This window comes from Scophthalmus maximus, chromosome 11 (assembly GCF_022379125.1).
Source record: "Scophthalmus maximus strain ysfricsl-2021 chromosome 11, ASM2237912v1, whole genome shotgun sequence".
NCBI classification, from domain to species: domain Eukaryota; kingdom Metazoa; phylum Chordata; class Actinopteri; order Pleuronectiformes; family Scophthalmidae; genus Scophthalmus; species Scophthalmus maximus.
Genome location: NC_061525.1, coordinates 21,360,001 through 21,380,795, shown reverse-complemented (window position 1 = coordinate 21,380,795; position 20,795 = coordinate 21,360,001). Strand labels below are relative to the sequence as shown.

The 20,795-nt window shown below is 42.6% G+C and overlaps 3 protein-coding genes and 1 long non-coding RNA gene across 12 annotated transcripts; 2 read left to right on the top strand and 2 right to left on the bottom strand.

Moving 5' to 3' along the window:
• Nucleotides 1-244: 244 nt before the first annotated feature.
• tp53i13 (tumor protein p53 inducible protein 13) lies at nt 245-4,671 on the bottom strand. Its single transcript, XM_035623219.2, has 9 exons — nt 4,531-4,671; nt 4,195-4,272; nt 3,852-3,887; nt 3,618-3,676; nt 3,167-3,245; nt 2,932-3,060; nt 2,364-2,576; nt 1,352-2,285; nt 245-1,125 (listed from the first exon to the last, which is right to left on the bottom strand). The coding sequence occupies exons 1-9, from the start codon at nt 4,627-4,629 to the stop codon at nt 1,019-1,021; spliced, it is 1,734 nt and encodes a 577-aa protein (XP_035479112.2). The 5' UTR covers nt 4,630-4,671; the 3' UTR covers nt 245-1,018.
• On the top strand, nt 4,648-15,683 carry LOC118299455 (uncharacterized G-patch domain protein DDB_G0278987). 7 transcript variants are annotated; one of them, XM_047335629.1, is made up of 18 exons: nt 4,648-4,786; nt 5,244-6,035; nt 6,638-6,774; nt 7,218-7,313; nt 7,832-7,921; nt 9,231-9,333; nt 10,326-10,378; nt 10,463-10,570; nt 12,418-12,498; nt 12,720-12,824; nt 12,918-13,016; nt 13,116-13,208; nt 13,311-13,397; nt 13,500-13,589; nt 13,692-13,745; nt 14,643-14,717; nt 14,821-14,868; nt 14,984-15,683. In XM_047335629.1, exons 2-18 carry the CDS (start codon nt 6,014-6,016, stop codon nt 15,356-15,358), a joined length of 1,716 nt encoding a protein of 571 aa, XP_047191585.1. In that variant the 5' UTR covers nt 4,648-4,786; nt 5,244-6,013; the 3' UTR covers nt 15,359-15,683. The 7 variants fall into 7 exon arrangements, 6 of the variants coding, with proteins under 6 accessions (XP_047191585.1, XP_047191588.1, XP_047191587.1 ...); XR_007031683.1 differs by lacking the exons at nt 14,643-14,717; nt 14,821-14,868; nt 14,984-15,683 and adding exons at nt 13,886-14,085; nt 14,274-14,371; XM_047335632.1 differs by lacking the exon at nt 12,918-13,016.
• Nucleotides 15,684-16,002: 319 nt separating this feature from the next.
• On the bottom strand, nt 16,003-17,603 carry LOC124850781. Its single transcript, XR_007031684.1, has 2 exons — nt 17,488-17,603; nt 16,003-17,073 (listed from the first exon to the last, which is right to left on the bottom strand). It is a non-coding gene; the product is annotated as an uncharacterized LOC124850781 (long non-coding RNA).
• Nucleotides 17,604-17,632: 29 nt separating this feature from the next.
• LOC118299456 (protein SREK1IP1) lies at nt 17,633-20,255 on the top strand. 3 transcript variants are annotated; one of them, XM_035623228.2, is made up of 5 exons: nt 17,633-17,786; nt 18,051-18,136; nt 18,683-18,743; nt 18,792-18,931; nt 19,898-20,255. In XM_035623228.2, exons 1-5 carry the CDS (start codon nt 17,762-17,764, stop codon nt 19,901-19,903), a joined length of 318 nt encoding a protein of 105 aa, XP_035479121.1. In that variant the 5' UTR covers nt 17,633-17,761; the 3' UTR covers nt 19,904-20,255. The 3 variants fall into 3 exon arrangements, with proteins under 3 accessions (XP_035479121.1, XP_035479119.1, XP_035479118.1); XM_035623226.2 differs by having other exon boundaries at nt 17,634-17,786; nt 18,683-18,791; nt 18,840-18,931; XM_035623225.2 differs by having other exon boundaries at nt 17,639-17,786; nt 18,683-18,931.
• Nucleotides 20,256-20,795: the final 540 nt, after the last annotated feature.

Below are 20,795 nucleotides of genomic sequence, written 5' to 3'. Positions count from 1 at the left end.
TTTTCCTCATTAAAAAAAAAATCTCATCATCCCAACCTCTCGTACAAAAGGGTTTTCCTTCAAATAAGTAAAAAAAAAAAGGATACAGATAAAATATGAGAAAAATTATTTTGGTAATCTGTAACAAAAAAGTGTATTTTTCAGACTCAATAATCAAGTATTGTTCCAGTTATAGTTCATTTTAAGGTCCTGAAACTGACTTGTGGTGTGAAAAGATACAAGAAAACATCAATCACACAATCGATACTCGTGTCGATGATTTATTAGCAAAGTGAATGCTTCTGAAAAGATCCCTAAGATAAAGCGATTCACACGTTTGTACCTTTGAGGAACACGCACACGCACACAGCTCAGTGTTGCTTAAAACAGCAACTTATGTTTTTCGCAAAACTAAACCGTAACAGGTAAAAACTACATATTACAATACTGCATCTTATGAAAAACACACACACAATGTGATACGATAAAAACCCTCCCTGGGTGGAGAAATTTACAGTACATACGTAATTTTGATCGTGATAAAAGGAGTGTGCGAAAAATGGCTTCCTGAAAGGAAACTGTCGAGGAGACGACGCTCCGATAAAGTGGTTGAAAAATATCAAATTCTCTGAGTCTCCGATGTGACATTTTTATGGTTCGATTCTTCCGTGAATACTCTCTGATGGTGGTATTTGAGACCAATACTTCTGAACTTCTGATTTAAATCTTTACGTACACACAATCTGGTGCTTTACCTCTGCGGTCTGGAGGTAACTTCTTTTGGAGGCTTTTATTTCTCCTTTTGACGGCGTCTTCCACAGGGAGAAACAGAAACAATTACAGTCCCAGTCTTAACAATCCAAACGCAACCGATCATATCCGGCTCGTTATTACAGTTTGGACGCAGGAGCTTAAAAAAACGGTTCACTGTAGGTACAGGACAGGTGTGATATATATTCTGTTGTGGTGGACATTAAGTCCACGCGTCACAATCTGCATCCAATCCAGACTTGGGGACGTTTCCTTCCTTTTTTCATTTTTACGCGAGTTCATCGGAGCTGGAGGAGCTCGGCAGGAGAACGCACTCCTTCCTTCTGCCCCTTTTCCGCCTCCTCTTGGCAATTTGCACCCTCCTGCGGATCACGTCTACAAGACACACAGAGTATAATAGAGGTTTATTATAAGTAGTACAAATATACACAAAGGCTTCTTTTAGTTTTTTTTGTTTACGATTGCCGTCTGTGTTAATTAGAAAAAAAACATATTTTAAACTACGTAAAAGACTTTGACACACTGGCTGAGGAGAACGGAAATGATCGGCTCTCCGGGGATTGACCCCCCCCCCCCCCCCCCCAGGTGTGGTCCCACTTACCCGCCACGCTGTCGTAGTCCTGCCGCGGGTCGCGCCAGTAGAGACTCGGCGTGGTCCTCCAGTGGCGGTACAGGCGCGTGTGCAGCACGGACAGCGTCAGCAGAACCAGCAGGAAGCCCAGCGCCGCCGCCGCCCACACCGCCTCGTCCGACCTGGGCGTCCGCGGCATCCCCTCGTTCGCAGCGGTGGCGGCAGCTCGGGCGGCAGTCGGCGAGGCCTCTGCGCAGTCGTCACAGTCGGGCGACTCCGGGTGTTGCTGTGGCTGCTGGGGTCTGGAGACGGAATCAATGCCGTCGTTTGCACCGTGTGTTATCGTTTGCTCCAACTCTCGTTCTCTTACGTCCACCACTTCATTGTCCTTCATCTTGCGATGCGCTGTGATATATTTGTCACCATCGTTTTTCTCCGTCGCGCTGTGTTTAGCAGCTTCACCTTTGCGCCTGAGGCCCGGAGCTCCAGGTCCTGCGGTGTGGTTGTGTTCACCGTTCACACCGCCTGCACGAATATCCGCGTGAGCCGCGGGCTTTGTGGTTTGTTTGCCGTCCGTGTGTTTGGGTGTGATTAGGCGTACCGAGCTTTTCCGGGACTCTGAATCACTTCTGATCGCGGACGTGTTTGACCCCGGACGAGTCGTGGGCCCGGCTGCGAGGCTCCGATTCAGAGTCTGGATCTCGGGTGGAGAAGAACCAGGAGGATCTGGGACAGTTCTGTTCCCTGGAGGAGAATCCCCCGAGGAGTGTGTAGCGTTGACTCTCTCGTTGTCGTCCCTAACACTCTCCTGTGTTTCTCCTGCGGCGGCTCTTATTCGTCTAGACCTCCCGTCGTTTTCCATTTCCCTCACGCCGTCCTCCCTCACTCTGGACTCCACCTCCGCATCCGTCGCTTCGATCGGCAGAGACGAGACGGTCCGCTCGCAGCATCGCCTCAGGGACTCCTGAGGATTTACAACATGTTCAATACTGACTTGATTGCAGCGTGTGTGTAAAATTACTGGTAATCAACAAATCCAAACCGTCATCTTTGCTGAACCGTCCTCCGGGTGTGTGTGTCGCAGCCGCCGCTGCGCAGCCGAGCGAGTTAACAGCAGGTCGTATGTTCTGATGCGCTTGGCGCCGCTGAGCCTGCCGTTTGCGATTGTTGTCGTGGTCTCCAGCCAATCGCAGACGTCCGAGGAGGCGACGGTCGACAGCTCCAGAGTGCGTCCCCACGACACCAGAGCTATTGGCTGAACACAGAGCCGGAGGTGAACACTCACCCCGCGAACTCTTCCCACCTTCTCACCTTTGTGATTTAACAAGTCACGGTTCACTGATCTTCTGAAAGAACTTTCTTAAGTCATTCATCCATTTTTTCCCCCCACTGGGACAATTTCTCCCTCTGCGGAGACCAGAGTTTTTGTTCACGGTTGTCAACGCGCTCCCACTCGCTCGCCGTGACATTTTCTCACCTGTATTCTATATTTAAATTCTATATGTTGCTCCTGATATTAGGGCCATGTTGAAGAAAGAAATTGGAAGAGTTCGAGATTAAAGTTGAAATATTACAGGAACTGAGAAGATTTAGATAGTCCCGTTTCTCACCTTGTGTCGACTGAGCTGTGGATGTGGAGTCATGACGTAGTCTGACAAACAGGAGCTGGACAGGACGGAGAGGAGGCGACGCTCACCGAGCGGAGAGCAGGGGTGGTACAGCAGAACAGTGGCTCCATGCTGGAAAATGGAACACAGGCACACGAGTGAATATCATTATTTTGATTTTTTTACCAAAATTTAAGTCCTAAGTCAAACAAAGGAAGGAGAAAAAGATGTGACTTACGTGCAAGTTGTTGAGCCACCTCTGAGGAGGGCAGTACACGTATTCACCACTCTCCGCCCTCACCGGTCTGTACACTCCGCTGAGCGCACACACACACACACACACAAATTAAAATTCCTCATTAGCCAGAACTAGCGAAAATATCAGCAATTTGGCAATATTACACACTGGAAAGTTATTTTTTATCTGGTTTTAATCTATATCTTTAAAAGCAGTAACATGGTACAGGTCACTGTTTTCCTCTGGAATCGGATCGGTACTCGTATCGGCCAATACCCAAAATCAACCAATAGGAATTAGTATGGGGATTGGATAAATAATATCGGAACATCTCTAGATTGGATCCCGAAAAAAGCACAAGACAAACACACAAGACTTCAGATTTGTGTGTTTGTGATCCAGTGAAATAATTTCCACCTCTGTTGAGCTTATAGGATAAAAAATGTCTCACCTGTTGGGAATGGTGTGATTGTAGGAGATGGATTTATCCATACAGATCTGCCTGGCAGGCTGAAGAGAAAAAAGAAACAAGGTCCGTTACTGGTTACACCTGGTTTTAAATTACAAACTGTCACTGAATGTGTTTAGATTATTTTGAACAATAGCCAGGGGCTTAGTGAGTGAGTTTGGGAGTGTCAAAGGTTGGAGAAAGATAAGCAGCTGCTCAGTTGAGGTGTTGACTCACCTCAGGATCATACACCGTGTCCATACTGGACTGTGTCTGTAGATAGGACGGAGAGGGGACACGGGGTCAAGCGCTGACGGAGATACGACATGTACATCGGCATCGACAATGGCCACTGAACTGTATTTAGTCCTGACGTCAGACTGGACTAACAAACACTTTTGACATTATTATTCAAACTCCCTGTGGCACCCAGAGTATTGTTGAACACAGAGTATTGTTGAACACCCCCCACCCATCTGAGCCAGAGAGGCTGTAACATGTGAGACATGAAGAAGACGACGATGATGATGATGATGATGATGATGATGATGATGATGATGACTGTTGTCTCCATGGTTACCTGAGTAGACTCTGGCCAGGGAGACTCTGAACAGTCCCAATGAACAGCAGCTGCAGACAGGTCCTTGTCCAGAGAGAGCTGTCACACACACACACACACACACACACACACACACACACACACACACAAACACAAACACACACACACACACACAAACAGAGAGTTTACTTGAATACCTACAACAACTGAATACATTGATTTGAATCCTTTACACACACACACACACACACACATACACACACACACACACAGTGTAGTTGAATACCTACAACAAATGGATACATTAATTTGAATCTTTCACACACACACACACACACACCAGGTGATGACTCCTACCTTCCCACTGTCGCACCACCGGGGCCCCGGAGCCTCGCACCGACCCACACTGACCCACAGCGCGGCCAGGACGCTCACCGTCACCGTCACCGTCACCATGGTGACAACAACGACCAGTCAGTCAGTCAGGTGACTCAGGTGGGAACCGGACCTGCTGCGTTTGGTCCCCCGGCGACAGAAGAACTGACCGGAACTAAATGTGTTCGGTAAAATCCCATGACGGAGGAGCGAGCGGTGAGCACGTCGGCGGAGGAAGGTAACCGCTCCGCCTGGAGCTAAGCTAACGTTAGCTAGTTGCACCACATCATCATGATGAAGTGTCAAAGTGTTGTCGAGTAAAATCTCCGTCAGTTAAAGATGGAGAAAGGTGACAGAAAGTAAATTGAACTTCCACTTTCCTACTGCACCAGTGTGATACATAACTGTCAAGCTGCCCACATTAACGGACGATAAGCTTTTCCGTGGAAACGTTAAAACATTTTCTTTTATGTATCTGCTTTTTCGCCCTGTTAATATTTGATGTTTCTCTTTCCCTACATCTACTGCGTCGGCTAAGTGTTTGTGTGCAATTCTGTAGATATGAAAAAAATCTAATGTTTGTCCCTTTTTTCCTCTTTTTCGTTTTAAATGTGATTTACTGATTTGCTTTTATTTTGATAATAAAATCACACTTCCGGAATCCGGCTCACTTGTGGTGTTTGTTTGTTTTTTAGCTTCACAGAGCTGTGAAAACTACGGAAGCTGGAAGGCGAACAGAGATATGGAATACATACTGGCGTCCTCTGGGAGGCGACACAACAGCATTTATATGACTTTACTGCAAATAAGGGTTCATCATCACAGTACAGTTTCTCTATTTGACTTTAGCTAATGAGAAACCGACGTATTCAAAGACCCAGAATGGCTCCTGAGCACCTCGAAATAAGGGTAAACAAAATTTCCTCTTCCGGGGTTTGCGCTGCAGTATCATGGATTGTAACTTCATACTTCCACATCCTGTGTTCTTTATACAATCGAGTTACGAAATGTACCACGGTACGTTGCACATCATGACGACGCCCACCTCTCTGAAACTGGCATTACCTGTTGACACCTGCCATGCAAGCTGCGTATGGTCAGGTACTGGTACTTTCAAAATAAAACTGACTTCTGCGTAATATTGAAAATAAAAGTCTCTTACGGAACAATAAAACCATCTGTGGTGTGTTTTTGTGTTTTTTACACAAATTTTACAACCATTTAAACTTTTTAAAATGATATTTGGTAATAATAATTGATCATAGTTTCTGTGAAAGTGGGATTTATTTTTGAAAATGCGCGAAGGGGAAGTGTCTGATTTCGACCTCCTTGACACTTTCCCTGTTTCCTCCACCCATAAAGCAAAAAACAAAAAGTCCGGCTCCATATAACTTGTCATTGAAGTGCACAGGTGGGATCTGTCAGAGGAGACCTGGGTCCCTGGACAGAGACGCCTGGACCCTGAATGGAGTCCGCCCTCCTCAAAGGTTTGCTGACTTTCGTTGACTATTATTTGTTGATCTGTCCAATAAGTTAATAGTTCAGAATGAGAGAATATGCTTGACCACTATTTATTCAATCAGAAAGACAACAATCATTACTGGAAGGACTTTACAGTCATTTATTACTGTTTTAATGGAGTTCTTTCTAAGACTCATTCAATCTCTTTACACAAAACAGAGGCGCCGTCCTCTTTCCTGGTGTTGTCAGGGGTGTGGCACATCTCAATTGCTGTAATAAGTTTGGCAATTCAAGTGGGATTCAAGGCAAATGTCACCCCCCCAAAAAAACAAATCAATGTGCAGGGATAATGTCATTGATTTGGCTCCCTATGTTTGATTTATACTTTATTTAAAAAATAAAAAAAGTCTATTTAAGGGGAGTGGTGCAATAAGGAAGTTCAGTCAGATAATCCCTTCGTTTTTGTTTTTTAATTAAACCAGCATAGTTAACTCAATTGCTACAACAGCTGATCCGCACAGGAAGTCTTTAAGAAACATGCAGTTAATTTTAAGGATCCTGAGCAACACGGTGTCTGTCTGCAGCAGAAACATCTCTTAATGACTGTCACCCTGTGCTCGATGTTCAGCTCCGGTTGGAGCAGGCGCTGCCGGTGTCAAGCCGCCAGCAGCCGGCAGCCTGGAGCCCCTCGCCGAGGTGGCAGAGCCTGCAGGTCCGGAGGATAAGATTCAACCTGGAAACCCCTGTGGAGTGGGAGACGGACAGGTGAGCAGCCAGGGAGTGATATTCACAGAACAATCATCGGATGGCAGTGATCCATTTTATTATAGCACCAAATATGCAAGGGACTTTTATTATTTATTACTTATGATTTCATGAGACCTGTGCAAAAAGTTTAAAAATGCTTCTTCCCGATATCCAGATCTAAACTAATGTTTTGTTCAGGCTTTGATCAGTCTCTTCTTTTCTTTTCTGTAATATGTTGATCCCCATGTGACATTGTATGAGTTTACATTCCCTGATTATGACATTTGCATCTAATGCATTATTTGACCACTGTAAACCGTCAACTATACCTAAGTGAAAAAGGATCTCCTCTCGTCTTCACGCTTTAAACATCACATTTGAATTATGGAGAGATTGCGAAGGACGCATTCAAATATTCTCTGCTCCTCTCTCTCTCTCTCTTTCGCTTTTGTCATCACCAGGGGCTGCACCCATCTGACAGCTCGGACAGCGAGGATGAGGGTCTCGGCAAGAAAGAAAAGAAGAAGAAGAAGCTGAAGAAAAAGAAGAAGAAGAAAGTATGTGTGGATTGCGTCTCGTAAAGAATGAAAATCATGTCACTTCACAACAATCGGTCGCCCTCGAGGGTGTTCAGAGGGTTGTTTGCTTGGCTGAATGCGCTGCAAGCAGGTGAGGCTCTGCTGTGCAGAAATCATGAGCCTGATGGAGGAGGGTAGTAAGTGCAGCGTGGGCTGCGCCTAGCAACAGCCAGTCAAACAGGCGGAGAACAACGACATGGCAATAATTGGTTCATAATTCATAGCAACTGTCACTTTTGCAGCAGGTTTAGGTTTGGGCTCACAGCATAGCTGAAATGGGCGTGTGTGTATATAAGTGTGTGTGTGTGTGTCTTTTTGTGGGTTGCCAAGTGTTTGAAGAGCCCCTCCCTTCTGCTGCCAGTCAAGGTGACAAAGCTTTCGCTCCATTGACTCACTCACTTACTCTATTCTCATTTAGCACTTTCACCCGCAATCGTATGTGTATAAATAAACCTTTTCAAAACTGAGCAATAACTTCCCTTCCTCTTCCTCGACAGGGATCCAGCTCATCCTCATCTTCCTCTTCCTCCTCTTCCTCCTCTTCCTCCTCCTCTTCTTCCAGCAGCTCCTCAGACAGTGACAGTGAGGTAAGTTGTGGTTCTGACAAACAGCTGTATATCATAATATTGCATATCCTGTCCTGCTACAACACGTCGTGCACTAGTTGCACTACTCGTCACATTCCTTTGCTTTGCCTGAGACGTTCTCTCGGGATTTCCCTCCGTCGAAGCCAAAATATTTCCCTCAAAGGAGTTCAAAAGAAACTAGTAGATCTAATGGTTTTTTTTCCCGCGGAGCACTTTTGTCTACGTTAATCCCCGAGGTTTAACTCTTTTCCTGCAGCGCTGCTAAAATTAAGTCAGTGGCCCACAAGCATAAACAAGTTTCACGTCAGCTTACAGGAGGAAAGTGATTGTTCCTTCTAACTATGTCGCTGCCTTTAGCTGAGGATGTGTGTCAGATCTGATGAGACGAGCTGTGAGGAGAATATTTAGACTCCAAATCTGCAAACTGAGAATTCTCCATGTGTTTTTAGAAAGATTAGGGACAAGAGCATGAACCCTCGCAGGACCTGCTTTGTCAACAGTTTCAGATTTGAAATTTCAAAGAAAAAACCCCCCATATTTCACAATTTCTTATCTGGCCTGGTGACACGTGTGCTTTATGTGACTGCAGTCACACGACGGCATGATGTCTCAGCCGTTTCCCAGAGGGTGCGGGTGGAAGATCCGGAAAGGCGAGTGACACTCACTCTCAAGTTTTTAAAGAAAAAGACAAACGATCATTCCAAAAAAATGTGGTTCCCCACATTCACTGGAATGTTTTTTTTCCACTCCGCGCACAAGGCGGAGTCGCGACTGTCCTGGATCTGATAGCAGGCGAGTATCTGACAGGAGACGGAACACACCCAGTATCAACGTTAGAAACACACCTTCTGTATCTACCACAGAGAGTCACGACAATAAAAAAGAAAATAAAATCTGGTGTTATCTGTGTAGAGTTATTATGATCGGTAAACGCCCCAGGATGTCGTGCATCTCATTTATATTGTCTTGGCTTCTGCTGCGTGGTCATTGCAGGTGTGGGTGTTTGTTTTCTGACTGTAGTGAAATACATTTTTAATCTGATAATAGTAGGAAACACCCCCACTAGTAGTTTCGCATTAACTGCCCATTTCCCACTTTTCCTACTCTTCACACTCCTTCAGGTTCTTCATCCAAACTCAAGCCAGCAATCCAGTTTAGCTTCCATCTTTCAGCAGCCAGTGTTCAGTTGCCTTTTCTAGGTTGATAAATGTAACAATCAGTGTGTAATAACTTCCATTCACGTGCACATGTAAATACAAAACGATTAAAACAAAAAATCCGTCATGAAAGAGTCCACATTTCCTTGCAGGATGACAAGAAGAAGAAGAAGAAGAAGACGAAAAAGGAGAAGAAGAAGGAAAAGGATGAGGGGAAAGACTACGTGTGGGACAGTGTCATCATCTCTCAATCTGGTAAGAGAAACACGGTATTTTAAATTTATTTTGACTGTGTATTTGCAGTTCTTTAAAGTATGTGTTGCAGAGCATAGTCCCGCCCGGAGAGATACCATTTGCGTGTATTCTCGACCGTGAAGGTGGTAGTTTTTGGTTCAGGGGCGCCTTTTGCAGGAGAGAGATCATTCCTCCAGTTTGTCCAGATGCTCCAGTTATTGAATTTTCTTCCAAGCCAGTTGTGGTATGTGGTGACACAGGACAGAAGGAGAGAGAGAGAGAGAGGAGGGGGCTGTCCAGTTGGGTTGTTAATCAATCTCTGACATTATCACCTAATACGGTTGACAAATGTCTATGAAGTTCTGTGTTGCATCCCATGAACTTGTTTCCTTTTTCATCTTTCAGTCACTTTAAAACTCACGACAGCGTGTTAGGGGAAAAAGTGAATGAAGTTTTGGGAGTAAAGTTGTAATTGAGGGGAAAAAAGTCATAATAATGCAACAATAAAGTCATAGTTTAATGAGAAAAAAGTCCTAATATTTTGAGGAAAAATAGGAAAAACAATTAGTAGCCATTTCCTCCGCTACAAAAAGAGGACATTTCCTCCAAGTCTGTGTTAAGATGCTCCACATTCCCTAATTTCAAAGCAGGCGACAGTCTGATCTTTTATATTTTCCCTCTAACATTACACGTAGCCAAAAATTGCGTTTAATTCTAGTAATATTTACAACTTTATTCTCAAAACGTCTTTTTCTCCCCTTTAACTGGCCTTAATACTCCATCATAAGAACTTACTTTAAATCTTAAATGGACATTTTTTTAAATAGATAAACAGAATTACATCGAACAATATTCAAAATTTCATGATTGTCGATACATCCCCCATCTTTTTTTGACACTATGTAATCTGAATCAGATATTAGGTCAGAGATGTTTCTGGCTGCGATGTTTCTTAACTAACATTGCATGTGGCTTTTCTATTTTTTATTTTTTATTTATTAAATGTTTTGCAGGTACCGATGAACAAGTGGAGCAGGTGTGTGGAGAAAGTTTTGAGAAGAACCGGGTGAGAGAGACAACAATCTTCACTTTTTAACATGCTGTTGCTGTTAAACTTGTCATTATATAATTATTTTTATTTTTTTTACAGAATTGGGACTCATCAGATAACGAGGATGACAAGGTGAACGAGAAGAAGAAGGACAAGAAGAAGGACAAGAAGAAGAAGAAGAAAAAGAAGAAGAAGAAGAAGAAGAAGGTTGGTATGATGTGTCTATGATCCATCAGATTATACAGCAATTATGATTTGTATTTGTATTTGCATTTGATGTTTATTTGGTTATCACACTTCTCTCATGAAAACAATGAAACATTAATATATGATTGACACTTTACCTTTGTCTTACTGTATCTCCTCTCTCCCAGGAATCATCCTCCTCTTCGTCTGACAGTTCGTCTGAGAGTGAGGATGAAAAGAAGAAGAAGAAAAAGAAGAAGAAGAAGAAGAAGAAGGTGACATTAAAAAACAGCTTAAAACAAAACAATTAACCACCGTAAAACAAATAATATTAATATGTTATTTCTTTTGTTTCTTCTTCTTCTTTTTCTTTTTCAGGACTCCAGCTCCTCTTCCTCAGACAGCTCCTCCTGTTCATCCTCCTCCTCCTCTGACAGCGAAGATAACAAGAAGAAAAAGAAAAAGGACAAGAAGAAGAAGAAGAAGAAGGACAAGAAAAAGGTAAAGCACAGTGTGCAAGGAGAGATTTGTCTTACAGTTTTACAGTTTTAGCATGAATGGTTAACTGAAGTATGTTTGTGGTTTTTATTTACACAGGATTCCAGCTCTTCGTCCTCATCCTCATCTTCGTCTTCTGAAAGTGATGGAGATAAGAAAAAGAAGAAGAAGAAGGATAAGAAAAAGAAGAAGAAGGACAAGAAAAAGGTAAAGAAATTCTCCCAAATGATGTAGAAGGATTTCAGGTCAGGTCACATTTTAACTTCCTGTGTCCTGCACACAGAAGAACAGAATCTGGTTTAAACTCTGTATTTCATGTAGAAAGTCTTGACTTTGAAGCGTTCACCTGGAGCAAACCCGACTCCCCCCTCCTGAGAAGATGAATTAATATGCCGTCTGTGCCTGTCGGGGCCCGCAGGAGAACGACATGTTACGCTACATAGTTTTAACCACACTTGTCTTGACACCTCGTACGCCTCGTATTTATTCAAATCACTTGCACAAACCACAAATGGTACCGGACATCTTGGAATCTGGGTTGTGATTTGTCAACAAGGGTGCGTTCGTAGATTTGTTTTCGGGGAAAAACAAGGGACGGTATATATTTATCATAAAACTTGAGCTTGATTGTTTTCTGTCGCAGGATGAAGAGCAGAACGAGCTTAGCAGCGTTGCTCCTCTCTCTGCGGCTGGTGAGTGTTTCCACTTTATTTTTATATTCCTTTCCCTAACACATGAGAAATCACAGCAACAATCATCACTGTTGACTTTGTCCAATTCGTGCAGGACATGAGACCGCAGGACCGAGTACTGACGGAGATGCAGAGAAGGTGAATTATATGCACACACACATTCTGTATGCATGAAGCACATTCTGTAGATATACACAAAACAAAACAAAAGAGTCATCGCTCTCCTTTTTCGTCATGACAGGCCAAAGCCAAAGAGGCTAAAGCAGCAGACAAAGACAAGCTGTCGGCTGGTACGTGTGTGTGTGTGTGTGTGTGTGTGTGTGTGTGCGTGCGTGCTACTCCGGCTACTTCAAACAAATCAAACTGCGAGTCAAAGTTTTGTAAAAATGTTGTTGTTGTTGTTGTTTTGGTCGTAATGACGTCCACTGTCCAGCAGGGGGAGCCGAGGCATGCCCCTACTCTTTTGAGGATGGCCACCTGAGTGATGACGAGGGGGAGGGAGGGAAGGAGAAGGACAAGAAGAAGAAGTTGAAGAAGAAGAAGAAGGTAAACATGCTTCATCACCACCGTGTTCTAATGCAATATTTACAGCATAATATATTTATTTTATAAGATGATTAAGATAAAAAAAATCCCCTGCGATTTAATGATAGATGATGATTTTTTCTCTGTTTTCAGGACTCTTGCTCGTCTTCAGACAGTGACGATGAAAAGAAAGATAAGAAGAAGAAGAAGAAGAAGAAGAAGAAGAAGGAAAAGGTAAACAGAGAGATGTGACACTATCTGCTGGTTGTGTTGCTTTTTTTTCCAAATCAACTCTGTACAGTAAATCACATTTTGAAGTTTCCGAGAGAAAGTCTTGTGTGAATTGAAAACTCTAAAGTTTGAAGTGGAAATGTGAGAGCTTTTGAATAATACATTTGAAAAGTTTGAAGATATAAAAGTGGATTTCTTTTATTATATTTTTATTTTATCCACAGGACTCCTCCGGCTCCTCTTCATCAGATAGCTCCTCTTCAGACAGTGACGATGACAAGAAGAAGAAGAAAAAGAAGAAGAAGAAGGTGAAGAAGAAGAAGGATAAGGTTCGTGTCTTCACAACGCTCTTGTTTATTGCTTTTATTTTTTTAGTGATTCTGTATTGATATTAAATCTTTCTCCGTGCTTTTGCTTTGCAGGATTCGTCCTCTTCCTCTGACTCTGACAGTGAAGATGAAAAAAAGAAGAAGAAGAAGAAGAAGAAGAAGAAAAAGAAGACAAAGAAGAAGAAGGATACGGTTTGTGTCTTCAAAACGCTTCTGTGTATTCAAATTTGGTCCGAGTGATTCTGTTTATTGTTTTGATGTTAAATCTTTCTTGATGCTTTTGCATTGCAGGATTCAAGCTCTTCCTCTGACTCTGATAGTGAAGATGAAAAGAAAAAGAAGAAGAAAAAGAAGAAGAAGACGACAAAGAAGAAGAAGGATAAGGTTTGTGTCTTCACAACGCTTCTGTGTATTCAAATTTGGTCCGAGTGATTCTGTCGTGTATTGTTTTGATGTTAAATCTTTCTCGATGCTTTTGCTTTGCAGGATTCCAGCTCTTCCTCTGACTCTGAAAGTGAAGATGAAAAGAAAAAGAAGAAGAAGAAAAAGAAGAAGACGAAGAAGAAGGATAAGGTTTGTCTCTTCACAACGCTTTTTTATGTAATTCATTTTTGATCCCTGTGGTTCTGTCGTGTATTGTTTTGATATTAAATCACTCTGCTTTTCTTTTTACAGGATTCCGGCTCCTCCTCATGCTCGTCCTCTGACAGTGAAGATGAAAAGAAGAAGAAGAAAAAGAAGAAGACGAAGAAGAAGAAGGATAAGGTTTGTGTCTTCACAACTCTTATGTATTGAAATATTTGTACCCGTTGTTTTTGAGTGTTTTTTGTTGAGTATTGAATAACTCTTGGTGCCTTTGTTTTACAGGATTCCAGCTCTTCCTCATCCTCTGATAGTGAAGACAAGAAGAAAAAGAAGAAGGTAAAAATATGGGAATAGCTGTAATATGTTGTTGTATTAATGGCTCCTTTGCCGCTGTTCAGTTGACGATTCTCATTTTAATGGATGAAAGTCGAGGAAGGAAGCTCTTCTGTGACAGACTCTGTCTTTTATACTTGCAGAAGTCTTGTGACGATAGCTCCTCTTCATCCTCCTCTTCCTCCGATAGCGACGATGACAAGGTGAGACGAAGAACAAATCACTCTACTCAGTGAAGAGATTGAACAGCCGCACTAATCGTCTTGTTTTTGTTTTCCTTTAGAAAAAGAAGAAAAAGAAAGACAAGAAAAAGAAGAAGAAGAAGGATAAGAATAAGAAAAAGGTGAGGACGTCTCACCTTTTGTTTTTCATTTGCAGGTTTTCACTTGAGTATATGTGTTACAATGTTGCTGAGGAAAATGTAGCTTGCCAATGACACCTCGATAGATGAATGGATGGATGCATGGATACTGTATCTAATGTATAAATTAATAGTAATATGTACTTTAATATATCCACTGCTCTTTCCAGGATTCTTCTTCTTCTGACTCCTCCAGCGATTCTTCTTGCGATGATGAGAAGAAAAAGAAGAAGAAAAAGGATAAGAAGAAGAAGAAAAAGAAAGACAAGAAGAAGAAGGTAAAACGATGCGCATGTGTCGTATTTGGTGCCAAATCCTGTGCAAGAAAAAAAAATGACAATACAATAACACGATTACCACAATTTGCATCCAAGGACTCGGATTCTTCTTGTAGCGATGATGACAAGAAGAAAAAGAAGAAGAAGAAAGACAAGAAAAAGAAGAAGAAGAAGGACAAGAAGAAGGTAATTTACTATGTGATCTAATTTGTGTACATTGTTCTTGAAAGAATATGACTGACATCCTTTAAATGTGAGCAGGACTCGAGCTCCAGCTCATCTGATAGTTCCAGTGACAAGGAAAACAAAAAGGACAAGGACAAGAAGAAGAAGAAGGTTAATTACTCATACTCAAATGGCAAAAAAATAATAATCATCTGATTAGGTTTCCTGTGAAGGTGAAATGACTCATTCCATGTTCCCCGTTGTGCCTCCTCAGAGTTCAGGCTCATCGGGAAGTGAAACTGATAAGAAGAAGCAGAAGACTGTGAGTTTGTTCGTGACATAAAATCATGCGGGAATAAAATCTCGTGGGTGATCACAATTACACAAGCTCCATGCGATGTGAACCTTGCCTCCAATTCACTGTGATTTCATTACAGGACTGTCCTGAGGGTGAGCAAAGCGGCGAGCTGAAGGTGGAAGATCCAGGTTCATGTGGCGGCGAACTCCCCGCCGCCGGTGTCAGCGCCAGCAGCAGCAGCTGCTCCAAGCCCGGTGGCGTGATGGTCGTCTCCTACGCGTCACTCCCCTCCAAACCCGTCGTAAAGCTGGATCCCTCTTCGGCTCCCCCAGCCGTCCCCAAGCCGTCCGCAACGATCGCCTCACTGAGCATGGGAGACAGGGCCCCCATCCGCAGACCCCCCAGCCCCATGGAGGCCCTGATGGGAAGCCCCAGGCGGTACGACGGAGGGAGCCGTTCCACGACCCACCTCACCTCAAGCGATATACTGAAAGGCCCCAAGCCTCATCAATAACGGCGCGTCGCCATTTAATAAAATAGTTATGTTACTTGTTTTAAAGAAGAAAAGAAAAACATTGGAGGAAGTCGTGTGTGATGATGAGCTTCTGCTTCAATGATTCTCTCAGTCCCCTGATTTTATGCAAGAAAGAATATGGTCACTCATTTTTTTATGTAGTGTAGGAAATGTGCACTGTGACATAATGACAACATTTCAAGTTGAGGAATAATTTTGTATAATTGTTTTTCAATTTGTAAGAAAAAAGCATACTGGAGGAAATTCACAATCACATGCAATAATTTAAAATGCTTGCCTCAGGGAATAAAACAAAGTGATTTTATTTGTTTTGCTTCTTGTATCTGTTATTATGATTATTATCTAACTAAATGCAGTGGGTTACATACAACAATGTGCACTTTACTAACAGTAAATTTAATTAACATTGCAATTTCCTGTAAAATCTATTTTTGCAAGGGAATCAGAACTTTTAAAATAAGCAATACTCCCAACCGGTGAGCCAGTAGTCATGTACACACCATGAGTATTTCCATGTGGCGATACTTTATACTTCCACTAGAGGTAAACACTGAACTTTTTACTCCACCAAACTCATCTGATTGCTGAATTACTTTGTAGATTTTCTTGCATAGTGCAGATACCGACACCAAAATAAAAAACAATATCCACCACAATTGCAGAGAATTTTTTTTCTATTTTTACCCATTTTGTTATCCAATAATTGATTATAAGATTGTTGTGTTTTGCAGCGTAAAAAAACGTGATTGTCTCGATTGATCGTTGAAATCCACCTTGGTCAGTCAACATTATAGTGAAGATATGTTCAGTTCAGAAAAGGTAGTATTCCCCTAAAATTAAATTAAAAGAAATAACTACTCAGGTAGCAAGAAACACCAGACTCAAGATGCAAACGCAGCTGATGACAAAAGTAACTTAACTAAGGCAGAGACACAAAGGAAGGCCGAACAACAAATCCAAAACACAAAATAGTAAAAGAGCAAACAATGCATAAAACAATTCACATTTAACCAATAAGATCCTGAAGTCAAAGATACAACGAAAAGGTCCACAAAGAAAAACATGAGCGTTGTAAATGCAATGTCATACTGAAAATTTTGCCGAACATACTTTTAAATAAGGACTACTTTCAATGCAGGACTTTTAAATGTATTTTCACACACTGGTTATTCTATGATCTGAAGACTTATTTTACCACCAATAAATATTTTAATTACTACCAGTTACCCATTTTTCTAATAATAATAATAATAATACATTTTATTTATAGAGCACTTTTCATTGCTGAAAGCAATCTCAAAGTGCTACAGAGCAAAAACAAGATAAAAAAAATGAAAATAAAAAAACTGGTTTAAAGGAAAAGAAAACATCAGTGGAAGAAAAAGTACAACGTTTAGGCGAATGCTTGTTTAAAATTGCTGAAAAGGGTTCAGAGTACATTATTCTCATGTGTTCTCCCTCTCAGTTACACGGTAAAAAATATTGCTGAGTGTATTTACCTTTAGTTATAAGTTCCTCAAGTCATTTAAAACGCTTCAGTACCAGAGCCGTTGAGAGAGAGAGTCGCCACATCTCCCTTCACTCCGGCGGACCAGTTCTTTGTTCTTCCAGCAATGGCGGATCACGGAGCCTCGCAGTAGTTCCCGGAAGTGAGCAGCAGCAGCAGAATGGATCAATGGACCGTCTGTGTTGAACTCATGAAGGTTGAGACGTTTAAATACTCACATTGTATATTATCGGCACATCTCAATCAAAGCTAAATGTGCATTAAAGCATGTTGGTGGATTATGATTCATGATTATTTATGATTTAAGAAAACGTATTGACTAACTACATAGGCATGTCGGGCTGCTTTATTGTAAACCGATACATTTATTGACTACTAATTACCAAAAATCGCAGGTCTTTCGCTCTGAATAATGAATAACGAATTGCGCGCCAAGAACTTCCGGGAACTAGCTGAAGTCTACGCGAGTCACGTGACGTGCAAACATTTTGGACCTCCGCTGTCACGACTCTCATTCAACGGCTCTGATTTTGTTTTTTTGTCCCTTCTCCTTCTCCTTCTGATTGATATTACTCATTGTACGTTGTTGACAGACACTTACCACCGTGCAGGTGTACAATGAATCTGTTGAACGCCCTTGTTTCCGCCCGCACGCGAACGCAGCTCGACAGGTGCAGTGAAAAAGGGAAAGGATGACGCGTCTGAGGGGGCGTGGCCGGGCTGGGTGAAGGCGAGCTCACGTGACGTCGCGTGCTTCAAGGTGAGGTCAGTCGTGGTTTCCTGTTGTTCGGGGGAGGGGCAGCCTCAGGTGAGGGATCGAGCATAAAGTCACGACGCAGCAGCGCAGTCGTGTCAGTCGAGGAGCAGGAGCCACGATGTCGGACTTCAATCTGGAGTCAGGTAGGCGCGCGTCTGTCGTCACGTCCTGTGAGGATCTCTGTCAGTGCTCGGTTTTGGCAATAACTTTATTATTATTACCATGCAGCTTAACTGAATATCCGAAAAACACACTTTGCCCGATAAACAAAACTTTTTAACTTCTGTTTATTCCTGGTGGTGAAACCTTTTTTTTTTAAAATTCTAACCTGACACTTTTCACGTGTGTGTGTGTGTGTCTTTCTTTCTTTCTTTCTTTCTTTCTTTCTTTCTTTCTTTCTTTTGCAGCTATAGATCAAAAAGAAGATATGGTGAAGAAGAAGGAGGCTCACTCCGATGAGTTCAGTTGGCCCTTTGGCAAGAGTAAGGACAAGGTAGGAGCCGTGTGTGTGTGTGTGTGTGTGTGTGTGTGTGTGTGTGTGTGTGTGTGTGTGTGTGTGTGTGTGTGTGTGTGTGTGTGTGTGTGTGTGTGTGTGTGTGTGTGTGTGTGTGTGTGTGTGTGTGTGTGTGTGTGTGTGTGTGTGTGTGTGTGTGTGTGTGAGTGAGAGAGAGAGAGAGAGAGAGTGAGTGACAGCGGCGACAGAGAACTTCAGATGTCAGGGCCCTCAGATGATGGAGGCGACGGTCATGTCCAATTCTTACAAAGATGCTCGTGTAGATCATAAGAGAAATAACTTTCTTTAGCTTCCGAGGGGTAGAAGTTGAAATGAGCACCAGTGTGTCTTTCTTTAGATGTTTTAAGAAGTTTTGGCTTTTTCTCTGACAGAAATGTCAAGTGGAAAAAAACTTAACTAAAAAAAAAAAGTTGCCTTTCACGTAAATCTGCTTCCTCTGCAAACGTAATCCTCTTATTGATTTTTACGATCGCCGCGCCCCAGATTTAATCGATGCCCCTTTGTATTTCCTCTTGTTCCCCTTAGGGCGACAGCAAGCACAAGTCCGACAAGAAGGGTGACTGCAAGGATCACTCCAAGGACAAAGGCGACAAGAAGGAGAAGAGTGGCTGCAAGGATCACTCCAAGGACAAAGGCGACAAGAAGGAGAAGAGTGGCTGCAAGGATCACTCCAAGGACAAAGGCGACAAGAAGCACCACAAGAAGAAGAAGAGGGAGGGAGGAGGAGGCTCCTCCTCATCCTCCTCTTCATCCTCTTCCTCCAGCAGCAATGAGGTACACGTCCAACAGTGCCGCAGTTTTCCGAGGGCGCGCGGTGAATCTTTGTGCCAAGTGATGTTTTTCTGTTTCTTTTGTATAAGTCGATAGAATGCAGCTCCACAGGTAACGCTTTGGCGTCACGCCTTGTACCAAAGGTCGACAACTTAATAGTCGGGGCAATCTGCGCGGAAACATCCAGGAGAACGGGCCGGACCGGGGTTGCCTGTTGTACGTGTCACACCACCGCGCCCTGCCGCGGCGTGTGTTTTTATTTATAGATCAGTCGTACTGTTGTGAACCGACGCTCGACCACACCTGCAGATTCCTGTCGTCCTTGTTGACTCCGCAGCAACATATAAAACATATAGACTATAGTCTGAAGGATTAATCGATAATGAAAATAATCTGTCCACACACACCAAAGACATTCAGTTGACTGTCACAGAGCAGCACAGAAACCAGCAAATGATTCACATTTAAGAAGATGATATCAGAGGATTTGGACTTTGCCTCCCATAAAAACCTACTTCAACCGATTAGTCCACTATCAAAATAGTTGGCGACTAATTTAGGAGTCGATTACTCATCGATTAACTGTTGCAGCTCCAACGTGAACGTCTCTCAATCTTATCACTCTGTCCGCTGCGGCGTGTTTTTCTTGCGGCGAGAAAAAAGAGAAGCTGCTGTTGTATAATCGCTGACACAAACGCGAACACTGCTGCTCTCAGACCTGCCGTGTCCCGACTCGACGTCATGATGACATTCCTCCTCCTCCTGCCCCTAAAATAAAAAAAAAAAGAAGAAGAAGAAAACCAGCGCTTGTTTTGCACGGCTCATGCTGCCGAAGGGGAACGATTCATACATTAAAGATACAGAAGGAGCCGCGGCATCTTCAGACGCCCCCTTTTTTAATAAATCATGTCTCCGTTCTGCAGTAACAGCATTGTGACCTTTTTTTTCCTTTTTTCTTTGTCGTTTCAGGACTGATGCTTCGTGGGGGACGGGACGGCTCTGTTAGTCTCCTGTGATCGGATGTCTATTGAGTGTGTGTGTGTGTGTGTGTGTGTGTGTGTGTGTGTGTGTGTGTGTGTGTGTGTGTGTGTGTGTGTGTGTGTGTGTGTGTGTGTGTGTGTGTGTGTGTGTGTGTGTGTGTGTGTGTGTGTGTGTGTGTGTGTGTGTGTGTGTGTGTGTGTGTGTGTGTGTGTGTGTGTGTGTGTGTGCTTTGAGGGTACAGTAATATCAACAGCACTTCCTGTCGCTGAACCGGTGTCACAGAAACATGCAGGTCTTGTGTAAACGAACCTGCTAATTCCGAATAAGTAAATGTTCTGGCAACAAACAAAACGACGTCAAGTGTTTTTCTTTCTTTCTCTTTTCTTTGTGCCATAAAGTTCTCCCGTCATGTAAAGTGTCGTCTCTTCACCACCAGGTGTCAGCGTTTTCCACTTTTAAGGGTGTCCAAGACTGACTTTACGGACATTGTTGAAGTGACCAAAATTTCAAAAAGTATGTTCCACTTCGAAAAGAAGGGTGATTTTACAAAAGCACACTTATTGTTTTATCTCGTAGACACGGATGAGAGACACAAACTGCTCAAAATTTAAAAAATCTTGTGAAAACTCAGTGAAAGATGAAAAATGCTGCAGGTGACCTGAGGTGACACTGTCAACAGGAGGTATTCACAACCTTTACTTAGAGTCAAAGAAACTATATATATATATATATATATATATATATATATAATGTGTTAAAGTTCTGCATTTAAAATGTTGTGTGAGTAGAAAAACTTGTGTTATATATATTAAGTATATTAACAATGATAAACAGCTTTTCAAATAGCATAGTTACAAGTTGCTTTACGAGATGAAAACAATCAAAA

Coding starts and splice junctions, on each gene's coding strand:
- LOC118299456 (XM_035623225.2), top strand. CDS start 17,762: ATGTCGGACTTCAATCTGGAGTCAG. Junction 17,787..18,050: donor GGACTTCAATCTGGAGTCAG/GTAGGCGCGCGT, acceptor TTTCTTTTGCAG/CTATAGATCAAAAAGAAGAT. Junction 18,137..18,682: donor TTGGCAAGAGTAAGGACAAG/GTAGGAGCCGTG, acceptor TGTTCCCCTTAG/GGCGACAGCAAGCACAAGTC.
- tp53i13 (XM_035623219.2), bottom strand. CDS start 4,629: ATGGTGACGGTGACGGTGACGGTGAGCGTCCTGGCCGCGCTGTGGGTC. Junction 3,888..4,194: donor CCTGGCCAGAGTCTACTCAG/GTAACCATGGAG, acceptor TCCTATCTACAG/ACACAGTCCAGTATGGACAC. Junction 3,677..3,851: donor ACACGGTGTATGATCCTGAG/GTGAGTCAACAC, acceptor TTTTCTCTTCAG/CCTGCCAGGCAGATCTGTAT.
- LOC118299455 (XM_047335629.1), top strand. CDS start 6,014: ATGGAGTCCGCCCTCCTCAAAG. Junction 13,746..14,642: donor ACAAGAAGAAAAAGAAGAAG/GTAAAAATATGG, acceptor AAATGTGAGCAG/GACTCGAGCTCCAGCTCATC. Junction 14,869..14,983: donor ATAAGAAGAAGCAGAAGACT/GTGAGTTTGTTC, acceptor ATTTCATTACAG/GACTGTCCTGAGGGTGAGCA.